Raw genomic sequence first — 24,122 nt, forward strand, 5'->3', positions numbered from 1 at the left:
TGTAGACATATATTTTTGACAAAAGACATACCAGAAGGAGAAATACGAGGAGCGATGATACGTGCTCTTGGGGGGAGTCAGCCACCGCCGCGGGGCGGGCCGTGGGTGGACGCGTAGCTGCTCGCCACCGTCCTCTTCCTTCTCGACAACGTTCACGCTCACGACCAGGATCGATGGCTGGCAGACTCTAAATGGACTCGTCACCGCCGTCTATCACAGAATCCACAGCCAGACCGACTCCTCCGACACAGTTGACTAACGACGACGACACCGCTCATCCGTCCGCGTCGACAGCGACGACGACGAGCAGCACCGCACAGACCCAGAGCAACAACACCGACAACACTAGCACCCCCGCGAGGACACTCAGGTCGAGCACAAGAGCGAAAGCGGCTGCGAGTACCGAAATTGCTTCATCTTCTTCGGGTAGACATAACACACGGTCCACCGCCAACCACCCCGCGAACACTGCCTCCGCCTCCGCTCCTGCCACGACCAGCAACAAACGGAAGGGAAAGGGCAAGGAAGTAGCCTCTGACGAACGCGCAAACAAGAGGTCTGTACTATTTTTTGCTGATCGTTTATAATCAGGCCGGAGTATGAGAAGTGCACAAGTGCCTGTCCGTGTTGCAGTCAGACTGACTGAATTTGTATTTCTGCTCGTGTTCTTCAGACCTCGTCGTTCCACGCAAGCCGTTACTGCCTCAGGCCTGACCATCAACGAACCCACACGCGATACCAAGGGCAAGAAGCGCGCCGCTCCCGAACCCGCCTCGGACGAAGAATCTCAGCCTCAACTATCGTCTTCATCTACCAAGCGTCTTCGCACGACCACAAGCTCTTACTCTCTCCGATCCAGACCAGCCACATCTACCGCCACAGACATGCCGAAGAAGTCGACTAGGTGAGCATCTAAGCTCGGATCCCCCCATCTTTCATTTAGGCGCCCTCGGATCTCTCATATACCCTTTCTCTCTCTTCCCGCTCCCCTCTACCCTTCATTCCTCCTGTCCTCCCTCTCCCCCACCCACATCTCTCCTAATGTTATTTCTTAAACATTGTCGTCCTTCCCGTCTTAGACAATCCCACGCAAGCGCAAAGGGCAAGGCAGCCGCCAAGAGCAAAGCTATGGCCACCGCTCCTGGACCTTCCCGAGCAGACGAAGACGACATGGACATGATGGACGTCGAGTACAAACACGAAGACTCAGATCACGATGATCAGATGGATGGGGGTAGGGAGGATGATCATCTCGAAGAGGATGCCGAGCACGACGATGGTCATGATGACGATGATGGTGGCGGTGGTGGGGGAGACGATGGAGGGGACGATGAGCTCGGAGGGCGCGGAGGCGATTCGGGGCGTGGAATGGGAGGCTTGGACGAGTCGGCGGCGATGGCTATCTTTGCGGATTACAGGCAGCTGGGGTCTTACATGATGGGCCTTAGCTCCCGACTGAAGACCATGCTCACTAACATCAAGCCCACCGCCGACCCGACTACTCGTCTTGTTACGCTACAGGAGCTCAGCGAGCTGCTGAGTATTAGCACCGAGGATACCCTTGCCGGCTCGTTCCAGGTCGATTCCTTTGTCAGGGAGCTCGTGAAGATCCTAGGCGGAACAGGCGGAGAGGGAGATGATGACGATGATGATGGCGATGATGCTGGGAACCAAGATGAGGACGCCGCGCTTGCTGCTGCTCTTGCTATGAGCGGAGGTGGGCAATACCAGGGAGACGACAATCTTGAAGCCCAGGTGCTCGCTGCCCGATGCTTGGCAAACTTGATGGAGGCGCTACCGGGCGTGGCGCACACAGTCGTCTATCACGGCGCCATTCCTGTCTTGTGTAGCAAGCTCATTGAAATATCCTACATCGACCTTGCCGAACAGACCCTCAGCGTGAGTTCTTATGACTCTTCATTCTCCTTCTCCAGTTTACTAACTTCCCCGTCCATAGACTCTCGAAAAGATCTCCGAAGAGTTCCCCAGCTCTATAGTACGCGAGAATGGTCTTGCCGCCCTCCTCAACTACCTCGACTTCTTCTCCATCGCCGTTCAACGAACCGCCCTCCAGGCCGCCGCCAACTGTTGCCGCAATGTGCCACCAGAGCACATCGGTATGATTCGTGGCGTGTGGCCTATCATTCGTAACTGTCTCGGATACTCTGACCAACGACTCGTCGAGTTCGCCTGCCTTTGTGTCATTCGTGTCATAGAATCCTACTACCGTTCCTCGCACGAGAACCTCGAATCTCTCGTCGACGTCGACCTCATCCGCGCTATCAATTTGCTCTTGCTACCCGCAGGAGGATCGCCCCTCATTGCGACTAACACTTTCACACAGTTGTTGAGAGCGTTGGCAACGTCTGCACGGGCAAGTGCGAAAATCACTGTCGTGCTTCTGGAAGCGGGGATCGTGGATACGCTTTACCAGATCTTGACGGGTGTGTTGCCGAGTGTGGAGGCCAGCCATGAGAGCGAGGAGCAGGGAGCGTCTGATGGGGGACAGGGGCTTGGTGGTGGCCTAGCCGATATGACGGTCATGCAGAATCTGGCGCATAGGCCGAAGGATCAAGTGGAGGAGGCTTTGAGTCTCATCTCGGAGCTTTTGCCACCTCTTCCCAAAGGTGAGCCTCTATTTCATTATATCCGTGGCTTATTACTCACCATTTTTTCCTCGTAAAGATGGCGTCTTTGATCACAAGAGCTATACCGAGAAGTCGCTGTCGCGGTTGAACAAGGCCAAGGCCAAGTCCGAACGCGCAGCTGCTCGACAGGCCGCTCTGCAACAACAAGCAGCCCACTCCATGCTCGCCGCCGCCATCGGTGGTTCTTCCTCCATCGCTCCCACTAACCCATCCACGCCCGCCGCTAATTCCGAAGCTGCTACACCTGCTGAGAGCGTCGCCGATGCTGCTGAGGATGCCGTCCTTCCTGGTCCTCTTGCACCAGGCGCTGCCGCTGCTGGGAGCAGTGCACCGGATAGGACGGAGCTGTTGAAGAGTAAGAAAGAGGTCGTGGGGAGGTTCATGCAGCTGATGGTGCCGATTTTGATCGATGTTTATGCGGCGAGCGTGATTACGACGGTGAGGATCAAGACGCTCACGGGCTTGTTGAAGGCGATTAGCTTCTTGGATGGAGAGGAGGCGCAGAATGTGTTGACGGTAGGCCTATTTTCTGTATCATTTCCTTACTGCAGTGTGGCTTATATTCTGGTATAGCATGTCCCTGTTGCAAGTTTTGCTTCGTCCATCTTGTCCTCGAAGGATCACCCAACGCTCGTCATCGGCGCTCTGCAGCTCGTCGAACTCCTCCTCATCAAAGTCCCAGACGAATATCGTGCCGCGTTCCGCCGCGAGGGTGTCTTCCACGAAATGGAGACGCTCGCCTCGCGTACCCTTCTTACTTCCAAATCAAAAGAGAAGGAAAAGGACAAAGACAAGGACGGCTCCTCGGATTCCACTTCTGCTCCTGCTGGCGGCTCCGAAAATCAGTCTGCCAACGCGGCGTCGGCGTCGACGCCCACCGCGGCACCAACCCTGCCTACGTCGGTCCCAATACCGATCTCGGCGGCTCTGGCGGCTTCGATGCCCGGGTTCAAGAAATTGTCGAGCATGAGTTTGGACCCGGAAGATGCGGTGACGTTGAGGGCAAGGGTGATCAAGTTTAAGTATCTCTCTGGGAAGGATAATAGAGATGCGGACGACGTATTTTCGGTGTTGAGGAAGTTGGTGGAGAGGATTGGGGAAGAGGGGAAAGACAGGGATGTGGTTATGGGTGAGACGGGAGGAGCGGAGAGAGAGAAGGAGAAGGATATGATGGGTGCGTTGAAGGAGCTGGCGGCGCTGTTCGCTTCGGCGAATACGGCGGTTTCGAGCTTCGAGCTTTTACAGAGTGGGGTGATCGATGCGTTGTTATTGTTCGCGACGGATAAAGAGAGGAGCTGTGAGTCTTTCCGCATTTTCGTTTAGCTCGAGCTCTCTACTCATTGCGTTGGAATATTTTTTGGTAGTGTCTGTGGAGCGGAGGCAGGAGATGTTGATGGAGGCGTTTGCGCCGAAGAAGGCGAAAGGTTACGGGACGCCACAGTCGCCCCTTGCGGTCTTCGTCAAGAAGTTGCAGGAGAGTCTCACTAGGATGGAGTCGTTTGATGTAGTCACCGTGTCCCAAGGCATCGATGGTCCGTATTCGACTTTTCAGTTCCTTTTCGGCAAACATACTCAATATCTCGCATTATTCAGATACTAAGCGAAGCAGCTCACCATCCCTCCTCGCCCGGCAACTGCGCCTTCGCCTCGTCGGTGCTGAAGGCTCTGACATCCCTCGTAGCTTCAACAACATCGTCGTCTCCATCCACGCCATCGCCACATTCCAAGCTCTGCACGACTATCTCCGCCCGCGCGTTTCGGGTCTCTCCTACAGTGGCCCACGTCTCTCAGGCATGCTCGCCGCCTTAGCATCTAATCTCGCGTCGACTTCGTCCGCTGCAGCTGCTACAGCCGGTGCATCAAGTAGCTCGACGACGGAGTTGAGGGCTTCGAAGCCTACTACACCAGGAGAACCCAGTGGAGGCTCGAGTGTACCTGCTGGCTCTTGGATGGCTGCTACTGCTTCGTCATCTGCATCTGTTCCAGCAGCAGCATCTTCGTCAGCGTCAGCTGGTCCGTCCGGGTCGACGTCGACGCTCGGGAGGAGGCGGAGTATGAGATTGAGCGCAAAGAATGCCGGTACTTCCGACTCGACCAACGCTGATTCCTCTGCTTCTACCTCCGCACCAACGTCTGCTTTGGCACCTCCACCAGCACCCGCACCTCCAGCAGATGAAGCAGGTCCTAGTACGAGTGCCGCTGCTGTACCACCGTCGAGCACCGTCTCGGAACCGACGGGCGAGCCTGCGCCGAGCGAAACTGTGGTGAACGATAATGAAGACCCTGAACATGACCATGAGCCAGACCCAGATCATGATCATGACCATGACCACGACCATGAGCTCGATCCGGAGTTGGGCGCGGACTTCACGGATGATGAGGTTGATGCTGAGGTGTTTGATGAGGAGATGGACCCGGACAATTCGGTTACGGAGAAGACTGTGAATCTCTCTGTTGCGGATGGTTAGTGCTGTCTTCGCTTCGACTGTTGTCGTGTTCTGACTTGCTCTTATCTATAGACGGATCCAAGATCGAAGCCCAGACCCCCGATGGTACACGAGTAGGAACACCGAGAGAAGCTCCTCCACCCACACCTACGCCGCGAAGCATCGCAGCAGGCAAGAGCTCATATGCCGCCGCTTTGAAGACGAAACCGTCGGATTGGCACCTCGAGTTCTCGATGGATGAGCATACACTTCCGCTGGACCTTACGATCTATGGAGCAATCCATCAACATGAACTCAGGAAGAAGGCGGCTGGGAATCCGTCGTCGCTTCCACCGAGTTTACTGTGGCAGGGGATATACACGGTGAAGTTCAAGAAGGTTCCGGGGCCTGCGCCGTCTGCCGCTGAAGGTACGTTTTGCGTGTGCTTACCCACTGTTAAAATGCTGATCTAGCAGATTGTATAGGTCGTCTCGATGGTGCGGAGTCGTCAAGGAGCCGGTCGCCTACGCCTTCATTATCGTCGCTTCCTGAGGATGCGCCACACGCTAAGATCCTGCGCCTGCTTCGGGTACTGCACAAGCTGAGCGTGAAGGAGGCTGAGCGGCCCGTGTTTTCTAGTCGGGGTTTGCCAGAGTCGGCGTTCGTGAACAACAAGTTGACTGCGAAATTGACTCGTCAATTGGAGGAGCCTATGATTGTCGCCAGGTACGAATATATTCTTTTTGCAGCAGGCAGTTCTAGTCACTCACTTGTCATGTCTTTAGTCAATGCCTCCCGGACTGGGCTCTGGACCTTCCTCAGCACTTCCCCTTCTTGTTCCCCTTTGCTACTCGCTACAACTTCCTCCAGTCCACCTCGTTTGGCTACGCCCGGCTTATTCTCAAGTGGCAGAGTCAAGCGGCCAGAGGACAAGACAGCTCGCGGAGGGACGACAACGTTGGTTTCCTTGGACGTCTGCAGCGGCAGAAGGTTAGGATTTCGCGCAAGCATATACTCGAGTCCGCCATGAAGGTCTTCGAACTCTATGGCTCGTCGTCCTCCATTCTCGAGGTTGAATACTTCGAGGAAGTCGGCACGGGTCTCGGCCCCACTCTTGAATTCTACTCGCTCGTCTCCAAAGAGTTCGCGAGGAAAGACCTGAAGATCTGGAGGGACGAGGACCCTAGTCGGTCGGGTACTCACGTCTTCCATCCGAAGGGATTGTTCCCTGCGCCGATCAGCCCGGAGGATATCGCGAACGATGGAGGGCAGAAGAGGACGCATATCATTCGGGTGATCGGGCAGTTTGTGGCGAAGGCGATGTTGGATTCCAGGATCATAGATATGTCGTTTAATAAGGTGTTTTTGAGGATCGTACTCGGGGAGGAGATACCGTTGACGATCGAGTCGTTGAAGGTGGGTCATACTTCTATTATATGCTTGGATGTTTTCTGACTGTGGATGTGTTCGGTAGTTGGTCGACCTCGATTTGGCAAACTCGCTCGAGAAGCTGCGCGGATTTGCGAACACTGCCAAGGATGGTCGTCGCGATAAAGTAAGTTTCTTCTTTCCACGCTGTTGAGGCCATTTACTGACATATAATCCAGTTACAGGAACTCGTTCAAGCTGAAGTCGACATCGAAGACCTTGCTTTGGACTTCACCGTCCCCGGATACGACATAGAGCTTCGGGTACGTTATCGCATAATTGATGATAGGAGGGTTTCTCACACATGCTCCTTCACCTCTGTAGTCGGATGGCAAGAACACCCCCGTCACCAAGGATAACGTCGAGGAATATATTCAGGAAGTCATCGACGCTATCATTGGGCATGGTGCCAAGCTCCAGGCCAAAGCCTTCAAGGATGGTTTCTCCAAGGTCTTCCCCATCACCGATCTGCAAGCCTTTACCGTGGACGAGCTCATCATGCTGTTCGGTAACTCCGACGAGGACTGGAGTAGCGAGAGTACGTCTCTTGTCCATTCACTTCCGGCGGTACTGGGCATAAGCTAACTTGGCTGGTCATTTGACAGCTTTGAGCGAGGCGTTGAAGGCGGATCACGGCTTCAACGTTGAGAGCCGGGCGATCAGGAGTCTCATTGAAATTATGAGCGATTATGATGCTTCTGCACGTCGCGAGTACCTTCAGTTTATCACCGGTAGTCCTAAATTACCCATCGGAGGTACGTGTATGCCATTGATCTCCGGGCGCTCCTTGCATGGACTCACCCGTCTCCAATTATTCTTCAGGTTTCCGTGGCCTGAATCCACCGTTGACGGTTGTGCGCAAGCCTCACGAGGCGCCACTCTCAGCGGACGACTACCTTCCCTCTGTGATGACTTGCGTTAACTACCTCAAGTTGCCAGAATACAGCACGAAGGAAGTCATGCGGGAGAAGCTGCGTGTCGCGATGAAGGAGGGCGTTGGGAGCTTCCATCTTTCTTAGGTTTTCCATGTCGAGTGTCGAGTGTAGGAGAAATGGGTGCGATGACGAAGAAGTAGTACTGACATTGTTTTTCTCTCCGTCTCAGTCCGTCTGTCTCGTTGCATGGTTCCGTCGTCGTCGTCGTTTAATGTATTATCGCTAAAGTCACATTCATTGTCTCCCTTTTCCCTTCAATGACCCTCTTCTTTCTGTCTGCTACGGCTCATGATCAGAATTGAACCAACTACTACACCCACTTTCATGTGCTTTTATCATCCAGCTTCCTTCCTCAGGCTTCTCACATTTCCTTCTTCCGAGTTCTTCTGAGTGTTTTCCATCGTCAATGTAGTAGACTGCTCATCCATATTCTCCGTATTCCATTGTTGATGTTTGTTATATACGTAATTCATGTTCATGACTGTGATAGTAGATTGTGTGCTTGAGATCCGCCATGCGAACTCTGTCAGACATGCCTGGTGAATTCAGAATGGCCCATCCTGCTCTCGAGAAAACTGAGTTGCGCCTCCTCTTAAATTTGGTGGCCTTCCTGAAGTGTGGCGCACCGGTGGCTGAGTCAGCTGTGTGGCCATCTCTTCGCCACACAACAGTCATGGGCGCGTACCGCGTCTTGTCCTAAACCACCACTATGTCGAAGCATCATCCCGGTACGTACTCCTTCGTTTCTGACGAATGCTGTTTATTGATTGCTGTAACTCTACCACCAGATCTTATTATGTGCAGGCGTCAGCCAGGCATCGGTACGTAGCTCGTCATCCAACAATACAGTATCTCATACTGACTGACCAACATCCTCCTCTTCTTGTGCCCTTCAGCCATCGGTCGTCTATGCGAGAAATGTGACGGGAAATGGTAAGATAATTATTCTGTTGACATGTCCTATCCAGCCACGCTACGTTGCCTGTCCTTGACGAAAGTGTTTTGTGCCCCCCGTATTGATTCAAACAGCCCGGTATGTGACTCGTACGTTCGTCCCGAAACGCTCGTCCGGATCTGTGATGAATGCAATTTTGGGACGTACGGTGGTCGTTGTATCATCTGTGGTTCTCCTGGTACGTCCCTGTGCATCTATTTTTCTTTTAATACACGGTTGTAACCTGAAACTCACGACCTACGCATGCATGTCTCTTTGTATGATCAGGTATCTCTGACGCATATTACTGCGCCGAATGCACGAGACTGGAGAAGGATAGGGACGGATGCCCAAAGATCGTGAACCTAGGAGCCAGTCGAACGGATCTGTTCTACGAACGGCGTCGTCTCGGTGCGTCATCTCTCATCTCGTGAAGTGTTGGGTGGTCCTAATGAAGTTCGTCGTGCGTATCCATGGACAGGCTTCAAGAAGGGCTAGTCATCTGTGGCTAGGAGCCTGCGGTGCTCGAATCCTTTCGATGGCCAACATACCGCGTGGAACACGTTCGCTCGGTCAAAATATTGCTGGATCCACCGTCAGCCGGACTCGGCTTTCCTCTTCACTAAATCTTCCCATTTCGCCTGTCTGGTCTGTTTGAGATGTACCACGCTATCTGTAATATGACACCTTCATTGTTCTCCTAGATTATGTGACCGACCCGCTCTCGTCTCATAATAGCACAGCAACAGTCAGCAAAACAGGACACAATACGGCAACATACAGATCCTGGGGGCAACGTATCGTGAAATCATCTGTTTATGATCACCGACTCGTAAGACATACAACAGCAGAGCAAGTATATAGATATAGCTAGATAGACATAAGGACGAACCGTCCGATAGCAACAGCAGTAAAGAAACGCAGAAGTAATACAGTGCATGAGACTTCCATCGATGATCATTCAGAATAGGCATGTGCTTTCAAAGTAATGGTCTGTTCATGATCAATCTCTCGGGTAGTACACAGGTCCGTTCAGCACAGGCGGGCTCCCTGCCGGATTCTCCAAATCCGCGTAATGTCTGCACACAAACAGTACAACCACACGTCAGTCAGTCTTGGGGAACAAGAGAAGTAAGACGAGGAAAGTAAACGCACTTAAAGAGCCCGATGTCCACCGGGGCCTTGAACACCATGAAACAATGCGTCATATCGTGTTCGTCGATCGACTCGCAATCCCCACAGAGATCCTTCGCGCAGTACACGCAACGGTACCATTTACCAACGATGGGCTCCATGTGACGATCGCAGAGTGCGGATTTGTGACGCAGGTCGCGGAGGTAGGCTGTTGGAAAGAGGGATACGTGAATCAGAGTGGTGGGACTTATTCAGAGGGGTTTGGGATGGCGATGGAGAGGTGAAGACTAACCAGAAGGATTGCGCGAGCTGGACGAAAGGCCGCCGGGAGGCCCCGCAGGCTCCTTATACAACTTCGGCAGGATAGGCAAAGACGACTGCAGCGGTCCAAGCTCGTCAACAGGGCGTGGAAGCTTGATGAAGATATGGAAGGCGTCGTGGACGTGGTAGGAGCTTTCTTCGCATGAAGAGCACTAAAATACCACACAATAAGGAATTGATCATCAATAACACCATTCAAAGAATTGGGTGGCGGAAAAAAAATTAGACATACCAGATTATACGAGATCGGCTTTCCAGGGCACGAGAGACACTGATACCTAACCCCGACAATACTCTGTCCGCATGAGTCACAAAGCATGAGATGATCTTCGTCATCGTCGTCGGCTCCCATGCCCATGTCCCCATTCATCACCGTCTTACCGAATACAGACGACGCGCTGCCCGGACTGGAGCGTGTGAGGCCGGCGGAACTTGGTGTGGCGACCTGTCCTCGGGCATGGTGAAGGCGATACGCGCGACGTGAGACTGACATGACTTCGGTTGTGTTGAGCGGGGTGGGAATCTACATAAAACATTAGAATAAGAGTCGATATGGCATGATTGAGAGGGCGAAAAGAAGAATCGACCTTGAGCATGACATGCGACGAGTTATGTCCTCCATCTGACGAGTCAAGGTTCCCTGGCAGTCCAGCCGCCTCACAGTTGGCACAAATGTCAACGTCCATGGTGGTACAGTCAATACATCTGAATCGAGCCCCGACGACGTCTTGCATGCAGCTGCAGATCCACACATAAATGGAACAAGATAGATCGATAATCAGCATTGGATAAATATTTCGACGACGAGGGAGAATGAGTGGTGAGTAGATAAAATAAATATAATAAACTGACTGGAAGCATTTGACCCCGGGATGCTTCAGCGCTACGCCACACGAATCCAGAAGACATTAGTATCATGGCTACCTGCCGCGCAGACCAGGTAGAGTTCCAAGGATCGATGAAACGTACAAGGTTCATCCGCAGCATCGAAGAATGCAGATGCATCCCCGTTCGAGCCTTGGCTCATCAGATCTGGGACACTCCTTGATCTGGCAGGTTTGTCTGGCATGGCGAGGAAAGCGTGGACGGGGTGAATGTTGTGCACATCGCTGATAACACGACGAAATTTTTTTGTAATTGAGTAATCGGTCTGATAGTTGTGGCGGTGAGGGGAGAAAGAACCTGATCACGTACTTGTAGCATGCTCGACAAAGTGTGAAGTTCTCGCAAGATGCACACTTGTACCGATTGCTGAATATCATAGACTGACAACCCGAACACTTGCTTGTCTGCCCATCGTCTTGCACTGTCAACATTTAGTATGTTTATCCATCAGACATGACCCATGCACAGTAAAGACAATCGTAATACGATGTACTCACCGACGTCCTCCCACCCGCTGAAGCCCCACATCTTCTCCAGATATGCATGTCTCAACGCTCCCTTCTGCTTCGGCGCACTCCTCCGCAACACACTCAATTCTTGTTGCTCCAGGGGCGAGTTCGGACTATAACTCCCACTCCCATCGCCACTAAACCCACCAAATGACCCTGAACCCGACGTCAAAAACCCGTTAGCGTCAGCCTGAGTAGCACTGAACGAATGATTGACTCCTGATGACTGAATGCATGTTGCGCAGAGTTCATAGCCTTCTACGCGTGTGCCGAATGATGAGCCAGAGGACTGTGAGCGATGTCCGTGCGTGTGTGAGAGATTAAGGGTTGAATTAGATGCTGCGGCTGAAATACCGGAGTTAGACCCAACAGCGGTAGTGGAAGGTGAGCTAGAGGGATGAAGTTTCAGATGTGGGGGACGGTTCGGAATCTGAGGAAGTTGTCTCGATTTGAAACCCGACCCTGAAGAGGAGTCTGTGTCGAAGCCTTGTAGAGTTGATATGGAGGAGGACGAAGCGTGGCCATAGTTTGGGGGTGGATAGGTCATACTGCTCCCGCTCTCGGACCCACCGCCAAATATGTCTCTGCCTTTGCCCTTTCCAACGGCAGCAAACGCCTTGAGCTCTGCGCGCCCCCAAGCTTTCTTCTCTCCGCAAGTCGTGCAGACATATCGCATTGTGTCGAGGATCTCGCCACATTCTGAACAGTCTGTGACCTCTTCTGGAACAAGCAACTCCGGCGGAATGCTGAATCCATCAGTAGTATGTGATTGATGGGCGAATGGAGGTGGCTGCGGCTGGTCCGAGTTGAACGAGAACGGATGTGAGCGTCGATAGGATGGTGTCTCTGATGAAGGTGGATAATCCGTCTGTGCAGACGAGTCGAGAGTGGTGAGCGAAAATGGCCTATCCTTATGGACCCCATCAATCGGTGTCCCACCTGCCATGCTGGGACCGGCTTCGTAGCCTGCGTCTCCATCGCCGTCCTGGTCGCGGAATGGATCGTCCGAGTCCCTCGAAGCCTCGGACATACCAGAGCCAGACTTGTATGCATAATAGTACTTGCCGCGATGGTCGACTTCGAGCGAAAGATCGCCATCCATCGCTTCCGGGTCTGGGTCGGAGCCAGAACGAATGGTGTGATCGGTGTTGAGAGAGAAAGTGTCTGCTTCGGAGGATGGAGAAGGAAGAGTCCCGAGTGTGGCTTTGATGACACGCATGGATTGGTCTTGTAGCCAGGCGGCGCCGCGCTCGTCCTGGAGGGGTGTACTGCCATAGGGAGAAGGAGATTGTGTGTTGCTCTGAAGCTTGAGACGCTCGAAGACTGCGGACGAGGACGGGTTTGTTTCGCCTCCACGGTAGGCTGCGGCGGGGGTACCGCTCGTGAGGGAGTCAGAGCGTGGGGGTGGGTTGAATTTATATGAGGATGAGCCGCTGGGATGAGCTGAATGGGCATCTGAGGCAGGAACGCCAAGGTATCGTGAACCGTTCGAGGTAGATGGCGGTGGCGTCCCACGGTGGCGATCGGCAGGTGAGCGGGAACGACTGTCAAATATCTTCCTAAACAACGTCTCTTTCGGCCTCCTGGATCCCCCACGACTTCCTGTATCTCGGGAGCTAACCGTTACAGCATCGTCATCCGGAGGTTCGTCTGTCCGGGCACCCAAGGAGAAGGAGAACTCGCTGCCACCCGGGAGCTGATACTCTTCAGCACTAGCGAGAGACGAAGAGTCTGACAGAGACGGCCCGTCATATTCAACATCGATTTGGAGTTTGACCGTTATCTTTCTGCTGAGAAAGCTTCGACCGGAGAGTATGGACGACGAAGATGACGTTGGGGCCTCGTCCGCACCCTGGTGGAAGTAACCGATGGCCTCTGCGAGATCAGCATCGTTTGTGATCTGCGTCTCCTCATCGTCATCGTCCTTCCACTTGAAAACGAACGGTCTTGCGGCGAGCATGAAAGCCTGCTCAGCCTAGTATACCAATGATACATATGTAAGCGATGAATCCCCAAAGAAGGATGGGTAAACTGGACGTTACTCGTTGCCTGAGGATGTCATATGTACAATTCCTGGCGGACTCGAAAGTGACCTTCTTGTTCCTGTTATTGAGGGCGCATTTCACGACGAGAGGCTTGTCGGGTTTGTCGCTAGCGAGGGATGAGCTGGACCCATAAGAGTTCATCGCCGTCGTCGTTGTCGACTTTCCTCTCGCTTTCCCACGAAGCGCCTCTCACAATCTGAATCTTACGGGCGCTAAAATTAGAGCTGTTTATCTGGGTTTACGTAAGGCACATTTTTTGTGGCGGTGACTTCCCTGTTCGAGTTTTGACGACGTCTTCCAAGTTCGCCGCTATCTTCGTCTTTTCTACGTTCCCTGTATCGGATATGTGCGAAAATGCCGGGTTATTCTTTGATATATTCCGTGGGGCTGCTATCTCATGACTGGCTTTGATACTCAACTTCGGCATCTTCGAGACATGTGCTCACAAATCGAAGTTGCTCTGGTCACCACTCGTATGGGCTGGACCAGCGCAATCCTTTCAGCCTTTTCCTCTGATCAAAGCTTTCCGTCCTCCTACCTTCGTCCGACGTGTCTAACTGCAACACATCTCACTTTGGACGAAACTCAGCTGTCAGACATCTCAGGCACTAGCTGGCTTGATTCATCCTGGTGTTCTTCAACAGGGCCATCTTCGAGATAGTGGAAACTACATCAATGAAGATGATTTCGCTTTAGCTCTATTGCGTTGTCTTCCAGTTTCCATACGAAAGCATCGAGCCGGCCTCACTTGGGGCTCTCCTCGGCACCATTTTCTTGCCTCCCTGTGGCAGCGTCCGCGCGATTCTCAGCATTCCCCGAGCTTTATGCGACCATAATCCTCTGTGCCTTTCCTCTCTTTGCGCCATATAAAAGTTTCATCATGATGTCTAATATTTATCACCGCCTTCTCTTCTTCGTCTTTCAAAACCAGTAACTAATCGCTATGAAGCTTACGCTTTCGGTCTCGGTCGTGGCACTCTGTGTGCTGGCCAATGCTGCCTCCCTCGATCTCAACAATCGCGCCACGGGAGGATACGTTCAGAATCCTAGCGGGTCTGCTTCTTTCACGCAATATACGGGATGTGGCCAGCCAGGTATGTGACCCCCACCATCATCTTCCAACAAAAGTCGCGTCAATCTGATAATCTTCCTCTCTTCCTCTCCCCCCGACCTCAGCTTGCGGCATCCCCGCCTCCGGCTTCACCGCCGCCATCTCCCAACTCGCCTTCGGGTCAGCCTCAGGTCTCGGCGCCGGCGACGCCTGCGGTCGCTGTTTCGCACTCACAGGAACCGCGGACCCGTACTCACCCTCGTACACCGGTCCGTTCGGTCAGAGCGTGGTCGTGAAGGTCACGGATTTGTGTCCGGCACCGGAGAATGAGCAGTGGTGTGGGCAGACGACGTCGAACCCGACGAACCAGTTTGGGGCGCCGGTCCAGTGCGTGTCTCTCCTCTTCTGTCTTTTTTGCCTCTTATTTGCGGTCCTATGAGGAGTCGACATCGGCTGATATAATGCGTTTTATGTAGCTTCGACCTCTGCGAAGACACCGGCGCTGCCGCACAGTTCTTCCCCTCAGGCCACACCGCTCTTACGGGCAGCTTCTCCGAGGTTTCGTGCTCGGAGTGGTCTGGATCTGATGGGGGTTCTCTGTGGAACGGGGCGTGTTTGAGCGGGGAGTCGGCCGCGTTGTGGCCCAGTGGCACCGGATGTGGTAACCAAGGTGAGTCTGCGTTTATGAGTGTTTTTATGTGGGGGAATGGGAGGGCGCAAGCTGACCTTTTTGTGTGATTGTGATTAGGAACGGCTCCCTGAAAACAGACGTGATGATGTGAAACCTTGGATGGCCTATGTACCTAGTTTGGGGTCAGCTATGCGGCTCAGAAAATAAGGGTTGACTATCCGGATTGCTTGTTATTTGGTAATTATTCTAGTTGTTGCATGGACGGGAATCAAAACGGCCTGCTTGCTCGAATATTTTCGTGTTCATTCCGCCTGTGACTCGACGTGCTGGACCTAAGAGTGAAGATTCAAAGTGCTAAGGACTTCCGCTTGAAGGACCTCGCCCGTGAATATATCTTACAGTACTAATTTGTGCTGGTCACATCAGTGATATATGGGAATCGATATTTACACAAAACTTCCAAATGTCCAACAAAAAGTCCACGTTCTTTCATCCCCCCTCATCCCATCTCATCTCATCTTAAATCGCGCACCATCCTCTCCAACACCCCAGAATTCATCCTCGGCCACACATACCTCTCCGCAGGCAATAACGCCTCACCGCTCCTACGGGTCCGATCCGTGGAAGACCAAGTATCGAACAACGGCATGCGCATCATCCGTCTCCAGTTCTCTTTTCTACCAAGATCGTAGAGCCGCTCATGCGGGAGAACATGGCATAGATAGCCGACCGGCGTGGGCGTGGTGGATGGATCGGTTTGCATTAACGATGACGATGAGGATGACGATGGTGTGTTTGGGTTATCGTCTTTGTTGACTACTAAAGGAGGAGTGATAGTCGGCTGTACGCCCGACGCAGACGCAGACGCAGACGCTAGAGACGTATCGCTCGCGGGAAGAGAACGTCTCGGATCTAGATCTGGATCTGAAGCCGGAGAGAGGTAGCTGCTAGGTATGAAGACGTATTTGAACGGTGTGGTTGTGTTAGGTTTCGCGGAGACGGCACGGGTCTGACGACGGAGGATGATCGTGTCTAGTGTTGTTTGTCCGCGTAGGATATCTCGGATCGTGAGGACGGCCATGGCCTATTCCAGAACAAAGAGAATAAGCAATAAACACATGATGTCGAGCGGCAGGTAGGACGAAGGCATGTACTAGTAAGTAGAATGTGGGGGACGTACGGCGGTAAACACAGAGAGAAATAAAGCGACACAAACGACGATCGCGACTCTCGCATGTGGGAACTCTATGACATCCCCCGGACCATCCCTCTCCCCCTCCCGACTGCCATTAATCAATCTGAACCCCAAAGCCGTGCCCATGACCCACCTCCCCAACGGTCCCCCCCAGACCACCCAACTATACCACCTCCCCCACCACACCTCGTTCGCCCATCCATCGCCCTGGGAAACCCGCAGTGCGAGGGCGATGTGGGAGGTGAGGATCGTATAGATGGGGAGGATGGAGGTGAGGACGGTTAGAGGGGTGAGGGAGAGGAGGAGGAGGAAGGGTTTGAGGCGGGGGGCGGTTATACAGTTGCCTAGCTATATCCCCGAGAATGGGCGTCCGTGTGTTGTTAATATCGTTGCCTAGAAGAAGATGATGGATGGGAAGAGACATGGAGAGACGAACCCAAGGACAGTGGTGGTCGAATTCCAGACGGCATACGCCACATGTCGAACAATGATGCGTTCCGGGGGGTTTCCAGCGGCCTGCACAGCCTCCCTTATGACAGAATTGCAAGTCTCCCTTGGGGTCGCATTCGTAGGGGTATGTAGCGAGGTCCGTGCGGGGAGGGGTGTAGAGAGGTTTACTGTGTGTTTTCCGGGAGATGCAGAGGTGGATGTGGACGGCGAGAAGGGGAAGGAGGAGGAGGTTCATTGTGAGGACGTATAATGCTGGATAGCACCATGAAAGGCGGTATTTAGTGAGCATCTATGGAATATTGGTAGCACGAAATATGAGAGTTAGTTTGAACTCACCTCCGACTGCCCAGCGTCCATGTCTCCGGATGAGCCAGCCTATACCGATTTCCGTGACGGCGAGATACCACCCATAGCTTTCTGACGGTGCATCGTCAGCCTAAATGGCTTGTTTAGTCAAGTACTCGAGCGTACCAGATGAGCACAAGTATGAACGACGGTAGGATAGTTTCGACTGCTCTAGTTATTGCTCTCTGAGCATATCGTCGAGAGCGACTGAAGGAGCTTTTCTGTGGGGACTCAGAGAGCAAGGTTTGAGCATCGCTGGCATTCATAGCAGCCCCAGCGCTGAGACAAGACCTAGAACAGAAGCTACTTAGACTATGGGGTGATTCGGAGTAGTTGTTGAAGAAGGAAGGATATTGGCGCGTGTTGTGGGGAAAGGACCTTTCCCCACGTCCGACACTCCGAGTCCGTCGTCGCCGTCGCTTTCAAAGTCGCAAGACAACCTTCCCGGGTGTTCTTGTCCGTCATCCCCACCGCCATCGTTTCCAGTACTCAGTCCGTCGACCATAACATGACTTCTGCTGCTAGAAAGAAGTCAAATATTCACCTCAGGCTATCGTTGATCTGGGTTCTGATGCCAGTCCCAATTTGACATCACATACTCAATCAGACAGCGAGCGCATTCTTGGCTGGCTACATTCATCGTTCGGTCCCATCTCCCCATGGCTGGCGTGTCACGATAGCTAGTCACAGCTCTTGCTACCCACCACCACAATCAACTCCGGCGCCTCTTCTCGACTGACGATTACTCACACCGACTGCGACAATTCCAGTGCAGTGCTCATCTGATCTCGTTCCTGTCTCTCTCTCTCCCTTCTCTCTACTAGTACAACCTGAGATCTGAGCTCTGAGCTCGCCTCAGGCTATCCTTTAAACTCGTCAAACTGCATCAATCATCCCCCGCCATGCTTTCCTTCTCCTCCCCGACCTGGCAATCCTCCCTCCTCGCCGCCTCCAAATCCTCCTCCAAATCCTCCAACAACAAAACATCATCAACGAGCGCAGGTCCCCGCGGGCACGCCGCCTCCGAGATCATCCCCCGTCTCTACCTCACAGACCTCTTCACAGCGCGGAACGAAGCCGAACTCAAAAGACTGGGCATCACGCATATCGTGTCGGTGATCGAGCACGAGCCGTCGTTCCCGGAGATTGCGGAGGGGATGAAGAAGTTGCATATTAGGGTGGCGGATAGGGCGGAGGCGGATTTGGGCGTGCATTTGGAGGAGACGACGAGGTGGATTGGGGAGGCGTTGGGGGAGGAGGGGAATAGGGTTATGGTGCGTCCAACGTTTCTGCGTTTTCGAGGTTGCGGTGTCATTTCGTTTCGTTTTTTTTGGCGTCTCGAGGTTAAATGTGGTTCTTCGTATCATCATGGTACTCTTTCTTTTTGGCGTGTCTATAGGTGCACTGTTTCATGGGAGTTTCCCGGAGCGCAACCGTCGTCTGTGCATACCTCATCGCCACGATGTCCATGACCGCCCCGGAATCGATCTCCTTCGTACAATCAAAACGGGGCATCGTCTGTCCCAACATCGGGTTTCGCCACCAGCTGGAAGCGTACGAGGAGCGGTGTAATGGGTCGGTGAATGGGTCGGTGAAGGATGGGAAGCGGAGGCTGAGGACGAAGAGGACGTCGGCGAGGATTGGGGACGGGATGGCGGCGCGGATAACGAGGTTTAAGGAGGTCGCGATGGGTCATGGTGGGGGATCGAGGCATGCGAATGGGAGTGGGATTGGGAGTCATGGTGGCAGTTTGGGAGGTTCTTCGTCGAAGCAGTCTTTGGTTGTGGTCGATGCTGTGGAGGTGCCACGGACGGATAGCGCTGAAGAGGGTGCGACGAAAACTTGAGATGTCACTTCTTTTGCACGGATTCGGTGGGACAACTTTGGTCCTTGTACATGTACTTATTCCGCGACTTTCTTCGCTCTTTCCCGCTGCATCCTGTGTACGATTCTTGTCAGATCCTTGTCGGGGCCCCCGACACTGAGCTCTTTTGTACTATGTGAATTGCATGGAACCAGTAATGGTCATCACCGTTCGTTTTAGCCTTCTTTCGTAAATCGGGGCTTCGGGGATACAGTGCATTCAGAACGTCCCATGGAGAAAACATGCAAATACTTGGTGTCACACACTCTAGACAAGAATCCACGACTGTCTCGATAGCACAGCAGGCAAAGCGCGTTCGTCTGTTACCTCGATAAGATCGACGCCACCCCCTGTTCATTCCGAACCGCCTTGCAAAAGTACTAATCCTGAGGCCACACGCTTTCCACGAGTGTGGCCCTACGCCCGCACCGAGTCCCACCAATATTAATCCCATTTCACAGCTTCACCCCCCTAAGACTAATACACCAACCACCCCTCCGCCCCCTTCAACGCCTTCACCCACCCATTCTTCCCATCTTCAACCCCAACCCCTTCCTCGCCACTCCCCCCCATCTCCCTCTCCCAAACCGCCACACTCTCCACCTCCTCCGCCCCTAACCCCAACCCGCTCCCCTCCTCCTCATACTTATACAAATGCGGAAACATGCCCTCCCCGCCCCTTTCTCCACACACCTCCGCCTTCGGGTCCTCCCATCGTACCATCTTGTCCTCCACCCCGGGGTGCGTGCGATCGTAAGGGATTCGGAGGACGTAGACGGATTTGTCGAGAGGGGAGGAGAAGAAGTGGGTTAGGGTGCCTGGGAGTTGGGAGGAGGTGGAGAGGTGGATGAAGCCGGAGGAGGAGTCGAGGGGGGAGGGGGGGAGGGTGTAGGGGGTTGGCCAGGGGTAGGTGTTTGGGTTTGATTTGCCAGTGCCAGTGCTGGTGGGTTGGGTATTGGAGAGGTCGAGAGGGATGGGGACGGTGCATGGGACGAGTTTGTAGACGTAGGTCGGTTTGAGATCTTGGGTGGGTTGGGAGGAGGACATGGTGGTCGTTTGTAAGAATAATGAAGAGTTTAGTTTGAGAATTCGAATGTGGTCGTTCGTGGGTACGGTGGTGTGGCACTCTTGTGTGGCACCCGCGTCATACGCAGGCTCACGCGACGACCTTTCCGGTCATCCAACTTCTCCTGTCGCTCTTGCGAACCACCATCGCCCTCTCTTAAAGTTACAAATACTTCGTCTGACCTGCATCCAACTTGAAACCTTGTAACAGTTCTCAGTGCCGCGAAAATGTCCACCACATCCTTTCCTCCCTCCTCCTCAAAACCAACGACACCCCAGGCTCCAGAACCTTCCGCCCAAGAAGTGAAACCGAAGGACTGGAAGCTGATGTACCAGGTCAGCCTCCAGCCAACCTCAATATTCAATCCCAGTTCCTACATTTTACTAAACGGACTTGTCTGGCTACTCATGTGGGTTACTCGAATAGGCCAAATCGTCTGAATTCGTCGAGTGCGTTCCTTACCTCTTCACCCTGACCTTTTTATGTTCGACCCTTACGTTGCGGATAACATCACAGTCCATGTGAAGAGGCCTCCCGCGCATCTATGGCATGTTTGAACAGGCATGATTATAACCGGGAGAAATGTTTGGATTTCTTTCAGGCGTATAGGGATTGTAAGAAAGCTTGGGTGGGTCCTTTACTTCCTCAGTTTTCTACTCATACTTTTGTGATGATTGAATGATGTACGAGGAGCTAATGAATATGATGATGCATGCAGATGGACAAGCGCAAGGAAGAGCGGAGCGCACCCGGAGTCAAGCCTGGTTTCTCATGAATTCACGGTCTCATGAGTATGCTGAGTAGGTATAATCTGGCAGGTCATGTCGGTATCTCTTATGCTCGAGTATTTGGATCACAGAGTTCAGAAGACATGATGATAGCCATATAACTTACAACGCCGTCCCGAGCCCTCTCGTCCTTACATGCACGCACGCACACACACTCACCGTCCGCATCCTATAATATATATATTCCAAATCAAATCAAATCAAAGCAAATAGCAACAAGAGGAAAATCTCGAACAAGTCCAGGCAGCCAAACTCCAGCACCGAACCGAAAAAAAGCAAGCCCCTCACTCAGCCCCCGCCTCCAAACGCAACGAACTCCCCGCCCCGAACCCTCTACTATTATTGTTGTTGCCTAATGCCCGATCCACGACCCTCATCATCGCCACCACCTTCTCTTCCTCCCATTTCTTCCCCACGATTTGCACCCCCACCGGTAATCCTGCCATCCTCTCCACGTCGTATATCCCACCTCCCTTCCCCTTCGAGCTGTCAAGAGAGTGGCGAGTGCCATAGACGAGCCGTTCCAGGATCTTGCTTCCGTGCCCGGGAGAAGCGGGGTCGAACCATGAGGGAGTGAGGCGGTCGAGGGAGGGTGAGAGACGAGTGACGGGGACGACGCCGACGGGGGAGTCGTTTAGGTTGTAGGTTATTGTGGCGATTGCGAGGGGGGAGAGACGTTCGCAGCCGCTGTGAAGTGGGGGGTGGGGTGTGGGGTGAGCGGGAAGCAGGAAAGAGGGAAGAGGGGGGCGTACCCGTGAGGTAGAGCAGGAACAGCCTGTACGGGCGCTATGATCCCGTCGAATTCATACTTTCCCCATACCTGTAGTGCATGTCACAACAAGACATAAAATATGCACGGTTGCAGGGGATCAGTTCAATCTTGGGGACAGGTTGAAAAAGGCAGACAAACGAAAAACGAACCTCGGCATTCCACCACCGCACAAACTCGTTCTTTTCGACCGTGTACGCGTAGAATTCGGCGACGGTCTTGTGTCTGGAGTGGGTCAGGAGGGAACCGAAGATGTGGTCGCCGATGAGATGGGTGATGGCCCAGCTGGCGAGGGCGCGGAACCAACCTTTTTATCGGCGATTTCATTGACAGTGAAACGGGAGGGAAGATGGGATATTGGGAAAGATTAGATGTGTGTCATGGGACGTGAGATTGAGAGGACTGGCGAACCGTAGAGCCGTGGGCCGAGTGTGGCGAGCATGAGGCTCTTCTCCTAAGACGTCAGAGAGAGATTAGTGGGGAAGAAAGACACGGTCAATATGTCGATCATCAGCGAACGAACCTTCTTATCAGGGCCAAGATGGGACAGTAGCGCCTTGTAACCGTCCGAAGAAGTCAGACCGGCGAACAACTCAAGCGCGCGAGAGGCTGGGTTAGATTGCACCACAAAAATCATTCCATGAACCTCCGTAGGGGAAAAGAGAGATGCCATGCAGAAGCGGCGTACGATGCGGCAATTTGAACTCGACACATTCATGCCCTTCTCTCCGAAGTGCGTCCACTGTCTCCAGCACCGCACGTTGACATACCGGGGATGCTTTGACAAAGTCGTCTGTTCAAATAACGCGCTATCCAGTAAGATGTCAAAAGATATGTCGGTAGGGAACGTAAAACCAACCAGAAGTATAGTATCCAAACTTGAGTTTCTTAGGGAGGTCGACTTCGCGATAGGGGAGGGGCGCAGGGAAGTAGTTCGCGTCTTGGACGCCGAAGGTGAGGCGAGAGACGAGTTCGATGTCGTCTACTGAGCTGTACCGAATGATATGGTGAATCAAATTAGAACATTGATCCAATGTTGCGTGACCTGTATATAGAAATTGGGCCACAGTGGCGGAAAAGGTTGAACGAACTCACCGGCCCATCGGTCCAGCTACTGATCGGATGGCTTCGAACCCAGGGTTCGGTCCTGTGCCCAGCGACAGAATTAGGTCGTCTCAGTTCTGCTCACCCACCCAATGGATGGTGTTATAAATGCCAACCCACCTCGACTCCCTTCCTGGGCAATCCTCCCAAATCCGGGTTTTAGAGAATAAATACCACAATACGAAGCTGGAATCCTTAAACTTCCTCCCACATCGGATCCGATACCGATGGCCGAGCCGTCGAGCGCGAGGAGAGCAGCTTCGCCGCCTGAGGAGCCGCCGCAGGTGTGTAGAGAGCTAAAGGGGTTGGTCGTCGTGCCCCAGAGAGGATTACCACATTCGAAGGTTAACATTGTTTGGGGGACCTGAGGATAGACGTGTCAGTTCAATTTTAGGGAGATTAAAAAAGTGTTGTCTTGGGTGGGCATAGAGGCCCGCACATTGGTTTTGACTATGGGTATGGCTCCGGCTGCACGCAATTGTTGAACTATCTGTAAAAGGTGGACGATATATAGTTACATGCGATTAGACAGACAGAGTCAAAGACATACAGATGAGTCCTTTGTGGCCGTTTTGCCTGCCCATTGTGTGAAACCGATAGTGCTATCAAATCCCTCAATATCGTCTTTCAAACCTATTTCAGTGTTTGAACCGTGCAGGGTAACAAGGAAACCTACATTGGTCTTTCAAGCTGACCGGGACGCCGTGAAGTGGGCCCTTAAGTTTACCTGTTGTAGAGAATAGCTTGTCCGATTGTTCTGCTTCCTGTCGAGCCTGTGCGAACAAAACTTTGAAGGTTACAACCGGTGAGCGAGATGCACGACGTGTCCGTTGAAGGTATGAGGAGACGCGTGACATACTCTCTGTGAGACAGTTTGTCTTCGCATGGGCGTAAGCTGCGCGAGCGATGTAGGCTTCGATGACTTTGGAAGCGGTCCATTCGCCTTTCTCGATATTCTGTACAATCTCCTTCCCTGAATATAATTCAGTGCGTTCTCGATAAGTCGCGTAGATATATAGTGCATACCTGTCGCGCTGAGGTACTGTGTATGTTCTTGAGGATTGTAGATTCCAGCTGTGGCTACATCCTTGTCGCGCTGTGCACGTTTGGAAGCGATAATTCCTGCATTGGAGGATGTGAAAGGCCACATTCTATTCGGGATGTCGCAGTGTGGGATTACAGTGACCTACACCTTCTCCTGGCCGTTCAGTTATACCTTATAGGCGTTCGGGTGCAATAATACGACAGGGCGTGAGTGAACCGCAGCCCGGAATAGAATCAAAATACTGTTTCGATAGTCAAGGAGAAACATGTGTAATTCACTAATATGCTACAGCCTGGGCCGGCTTGCTTCAAATGCCGAGGTGACGACCAGCAACGCGTTATTTACTAGCGGAAGCCAAACAGTTAGGTTTTGAGATTCGTCGAGGAACGCGAGATAGTATTGTGAGAGACAGGTTCAGGTTTTTGAGTGAGGGCAGCCAGCAAGAAATGGCTCGATATATTTGTGGCAACCACAAGGGTGTTCGGCTTCGGGTTAGGGTTCACGCGGAGTCTGAACACGCAGACTTTTGGGCGACACGCTGTCGCTCAT

The 24,122-nt window shown here is 52.9% G+C and overlaps 8 protein-coding genes across 8 annotated transcripts; 4 read left to right on the forward strand and 4 right to left on the reverse strand.

Moving 5' to 3' along the window:
* The first annotated feature begins 157 nt into the window (after window positions 1-157).
* Window positions 158-7,870, forward strand: STEHIDRAFT_121701 (uncharacterized protein). Its single transcript, XM_007304413.1, has 16 exons — window positions 158-556; window positions 674-904; window positions 1,080-1,899; window positions 1,958-2,627; window positions 2,686-3,164; window positions 3,222-3,945; window positions 4,013-4,180; window positions 4,242-5,111; window positions 5,168-5,503; window positions 5,560-5,800; window positions 5,860-6,490; window positions 6,549-6,629; window positions 6,682-6,765; window positions 6,827-7,040; window positions 7,108-7,257; window positions 7,325-7,870. The coding sequence occupies exons 3-16, from the start codon at window positions 1,369-1,371 to the stop codon at window positions 7,519-7,521; spliced, it is 5,376 nt and encodes a 1,791-aa protein (XP_007304475.1). The 5' UTR covers window positions 158-556; window positions 674-904; window positions 1,080-1,368; the 3' UTR covers window positions 7,522-7,870.
* A 253-nt stretch (window positions 7,871-8,123) lies between these two features.
* STEHIDRAFT_97690 (PHF5-like protein) lies at window positions 8,124-9,069 on the forward strand. Its single transcript, XM_007304414.1, has 6 exons — window positions 8,124-8,165; window positions 8,226-8,258; window positions 8,334-8,370; window positions 8,467-8,570; window positions 8,660-8,782; window positions 8,853-9,069. Exons 1-6 carry the CDS (start codon window positions 8,147-8,149, stop codon window positions 8,867-8,869), a joined length of 333 nt encoding a protein of 110 aa, XP_007304476.1. The 5' UTR covers window positions 8,124-8,146; the 3' UTR covers window positions 8,870-9,069.
* Window positions 9,070-9,163: 94 nt separating this feature from the next.
* On the reverse strand, window positions 9,164-13,430 carry STEHIDRAFT_97694 (uncharacterized protein). Its single transcript, XM_007304415.1, has 10 exons — window positions 13,263-13,430; window positions 11,209-13,195; window positions 11,021-11,132; window positions 10,796-10,935; window positions 10,679-10,709; window positions 10,414-10,564; window positions 10,059-10,349; window positions 9,798-9,978; window positions 9,527-9,713; window positions 9,164-9,450 (listed from the first exon to the last, which is right to left on the reverse strand). Exons 1-10 carry the CDS (start codon window positions 13,404-13,406, stop codon window positions 9,375-9,377), a joined length of 3,300 nt encoding a protein of 1,099 aa, XP_007304477.1. The 5' UTR covers window positions 13,407-13,430; the 3' UTR covers window positions 9,164-9,374.
* Window positions 13,431-14,208: 778 nt separating this feature from the next.
* STEHIDRAFT_97697 (endoglucanase V-like protein) lies at window positions 14,209-15,253 on the forward strand (the record flags this gene model as incomplete). The annotated part of the gene is made up of 4 exons (XM_007304416.1): window positions 14,209-14,359; window positions 14,442-14,703; window positions 14,793-14,986; window positions 15,065-15,253. 4 exons carry the CDS (start codon window positions 14,209-14,211, stop codon window positions 15,076-15,078), a joined length of 621 nt encoding a protein of 206 aa, XP_007304478.1. The 3' UTR covers window positions 15,079-15,253.
* Window positions 15,254-15,461: 208 nt separating this feature from the next.
* STEHIDRAFT_157156 (uncharacterized protein) lies at window positions 15,462-17,203 on the reverse strand (the record flags this gene model as incomplete). Its single annotated transcript, XM_007304417.1, has 5 exons — window positions 15,462-16,031; window positions 16,128-16,490; window positions 16,579-16,844; window positions 16,929-17,005; window positions 17,064-17,203. 5 exons carry the CDS (start codon window positions 17,201-17,203, stop codon window positions 15,462-15,464), a joined length of 1,416 nt encoding a protein of 471 aa, XP_007304479.1.
* A 636-nt stretch (window positions 17,204-17,839) lies between these two features.
* On the forward strand, window positions 17,840-18,504 carry STEHIDRAFT_24072 (phosphatases II; the record flags this gene model as incomplete). The annotated part of the gene is made up of 2 exons (XM_007303854.1): window positions 17,840-18,211; window positions 18,337-18,504. Coding segments are annotated over 2 exons (540 nt in total), but the record flags the coding sequence as incomplete, so codon positions are not given.
* A 630-nt stretch (window positions 18,505-19,134) lies between these two features.
* STEHIDRAFT_97703 (uncharacterized protein) lies at window positions 19,135-19,848 on the reverse strand (the record flags this gene model as incomplete). The annotated part of the gene is made up of 1 exon (XM_007304418.1): window positions 19,135-19,848. The coding sequence occupies one exon, from the start codon at window positions 19,846-19,848 to the stop codon at window positions 19,279-19,281; it is 570 nt and encodes a 189-aa protein (XP_007304480.1). The 3' UTR covers window positions 19,135-19,278.
* Window positions 19,849-20,038: 190 nt separating this feature from the next.
* Window positions 20,039-23,997, reverse strand: STEHIDRAFT_147319 (amidase). Its single transcript, XM_007304419.1, has 18 exons — window positions 23,852-23,997; window positions 23,555-23,744; window positions 23,388-23,501; window positions 23,205-23,315; window positions 23,079-23,152; window positions 22,968-23,018; window positions 22,649-22,892; window positions 22,520-22,571; window positions 22,284-22,414; window positions 22,113-22,217; window positions 21,948-22,033; window positions 21,836-21,878; window positions 21,577-21,731; window positions 21,408-21,475; window positions 20,586-21,342; window positions 20,384-20,495; window positions 20,294-20,316; window positions 20,039-20,202 (listed from the first exon to the last, which is right to left on the reverse strand). The coding sequence occupies exons 2-15, from the start codon at window positions 23,676-23,678 to the stop codon at window positions 20,940-20,942; spliced, it is 1,761 nt and encodes a 586-aa protein (XP_007304481.1). The 5' UTR covers window positions 23,679-23,744; window positions 23,852-23,997; the 3' UTR covers window positions 20,039-20,202; window positions 20,294-20,316; window positions 20,384-20,495; window positions 20,586-20,939.
* Window positions 23,998-24,122: the final 125 nt, after the last annotated feature.

The sequence above is a fragment of the Stereum hirsutum genome (genome assembly GCF_000264905.1).
Source record: "Stereum hirsutum FP-91666 SS1 unplaced genomic scaffold STEHIscaffold_7, whole genome shotgun sequence".
Classification (NCBI taxonomy): Eukaryota; Fungi; Basidiomycota; class Agaricomycetes; order Russulales; family Stereaceae; genus Stereum; species Stereum hirsutum.

Bases quoted from the DNA above. Each gene is read 5' to 3' on its own strand.
- STEHIDRAFT_121701 (XM_007304413.1), top strand. From the start codon at position 1,369: ATGGGAGGCTTGGACGAGTCGGCGGCGATGGCTATCTTTGCGGATTAC. The intron at 3,165-3,221 runs GTAGGCCTATTT...ATTCTGGTATAG, and splicing joins AGGCGCAGAATGTGTTGACG to CATGTCCCTGTTGCAAGTTT. The intron at 7,041-7,107 runs GTACGTCTCTTG...GTCATTTGACAG, and splicing joins CGAGGACTGGAGTAGCGAGA to CTTTGAGCGAGGCGTTGAAG.
- STEHIDRAFT_97690 (XM_007304414.1), top strand. The intron at 8,259-8,333 runs GTACGTAGCTCG...TGTGCCCTTCAG, and splicing joins CAGGCGTCAGCCAGGCATCG to CCATCGGTCGTCTATGCGAG. The intron at 8,571-8,659 runs GTACGTCCCTGT...TTGTATGATCAG, and splicing joins TATCATCTGTGGTTCTCCTG to GTATCTCTGACGCATATTAC.
- STEHIDRAFT_97694 (XM_007304415.1), bottom strand. From the start codon at position 13,406: ATGAACTCTTATGGGTCCAGCTCATCCCTCGCTAGCGACAAACCCGAC. The intron at 10,565-10,678 runs GTCAGTTTATTA...GTGGATCTGCAG, and splicing joins CCCGGGGTCAAATGCTTCCA to CTGCATGCAAGACGTCGTCG. The intron at 9,714-9,797 runs GTTAGTCTTCAC...TCTTTCCAACAG, and splicing joins CAGCTCGCGCAATCCTTCTG to CCTACCTCCGCGACCTGCGT.
- STEHIDRAFT_147319 (XM_007304419.1), bottom strand. From the start codon at position 23,678: ATGTGGCCTTTCACATCCTCCAATGCAGGAATTATCGCTTCCAAACGT. The intron at 22,572-22,648 runs GTGGGTTGGCAT...CGCTGGGCACAG, and splicing joins TGCCCAGGAAGGGAGTCGAG to GACCGAACCCTGGGTTCGAA. The intron at 21,476-21,576 runs GTTCGTTTTTCG...CATGCACTACAG, and splicing joins TGCGGTGGTGGAATGCCGAG to GTATGGGGAAAGTATGAATT.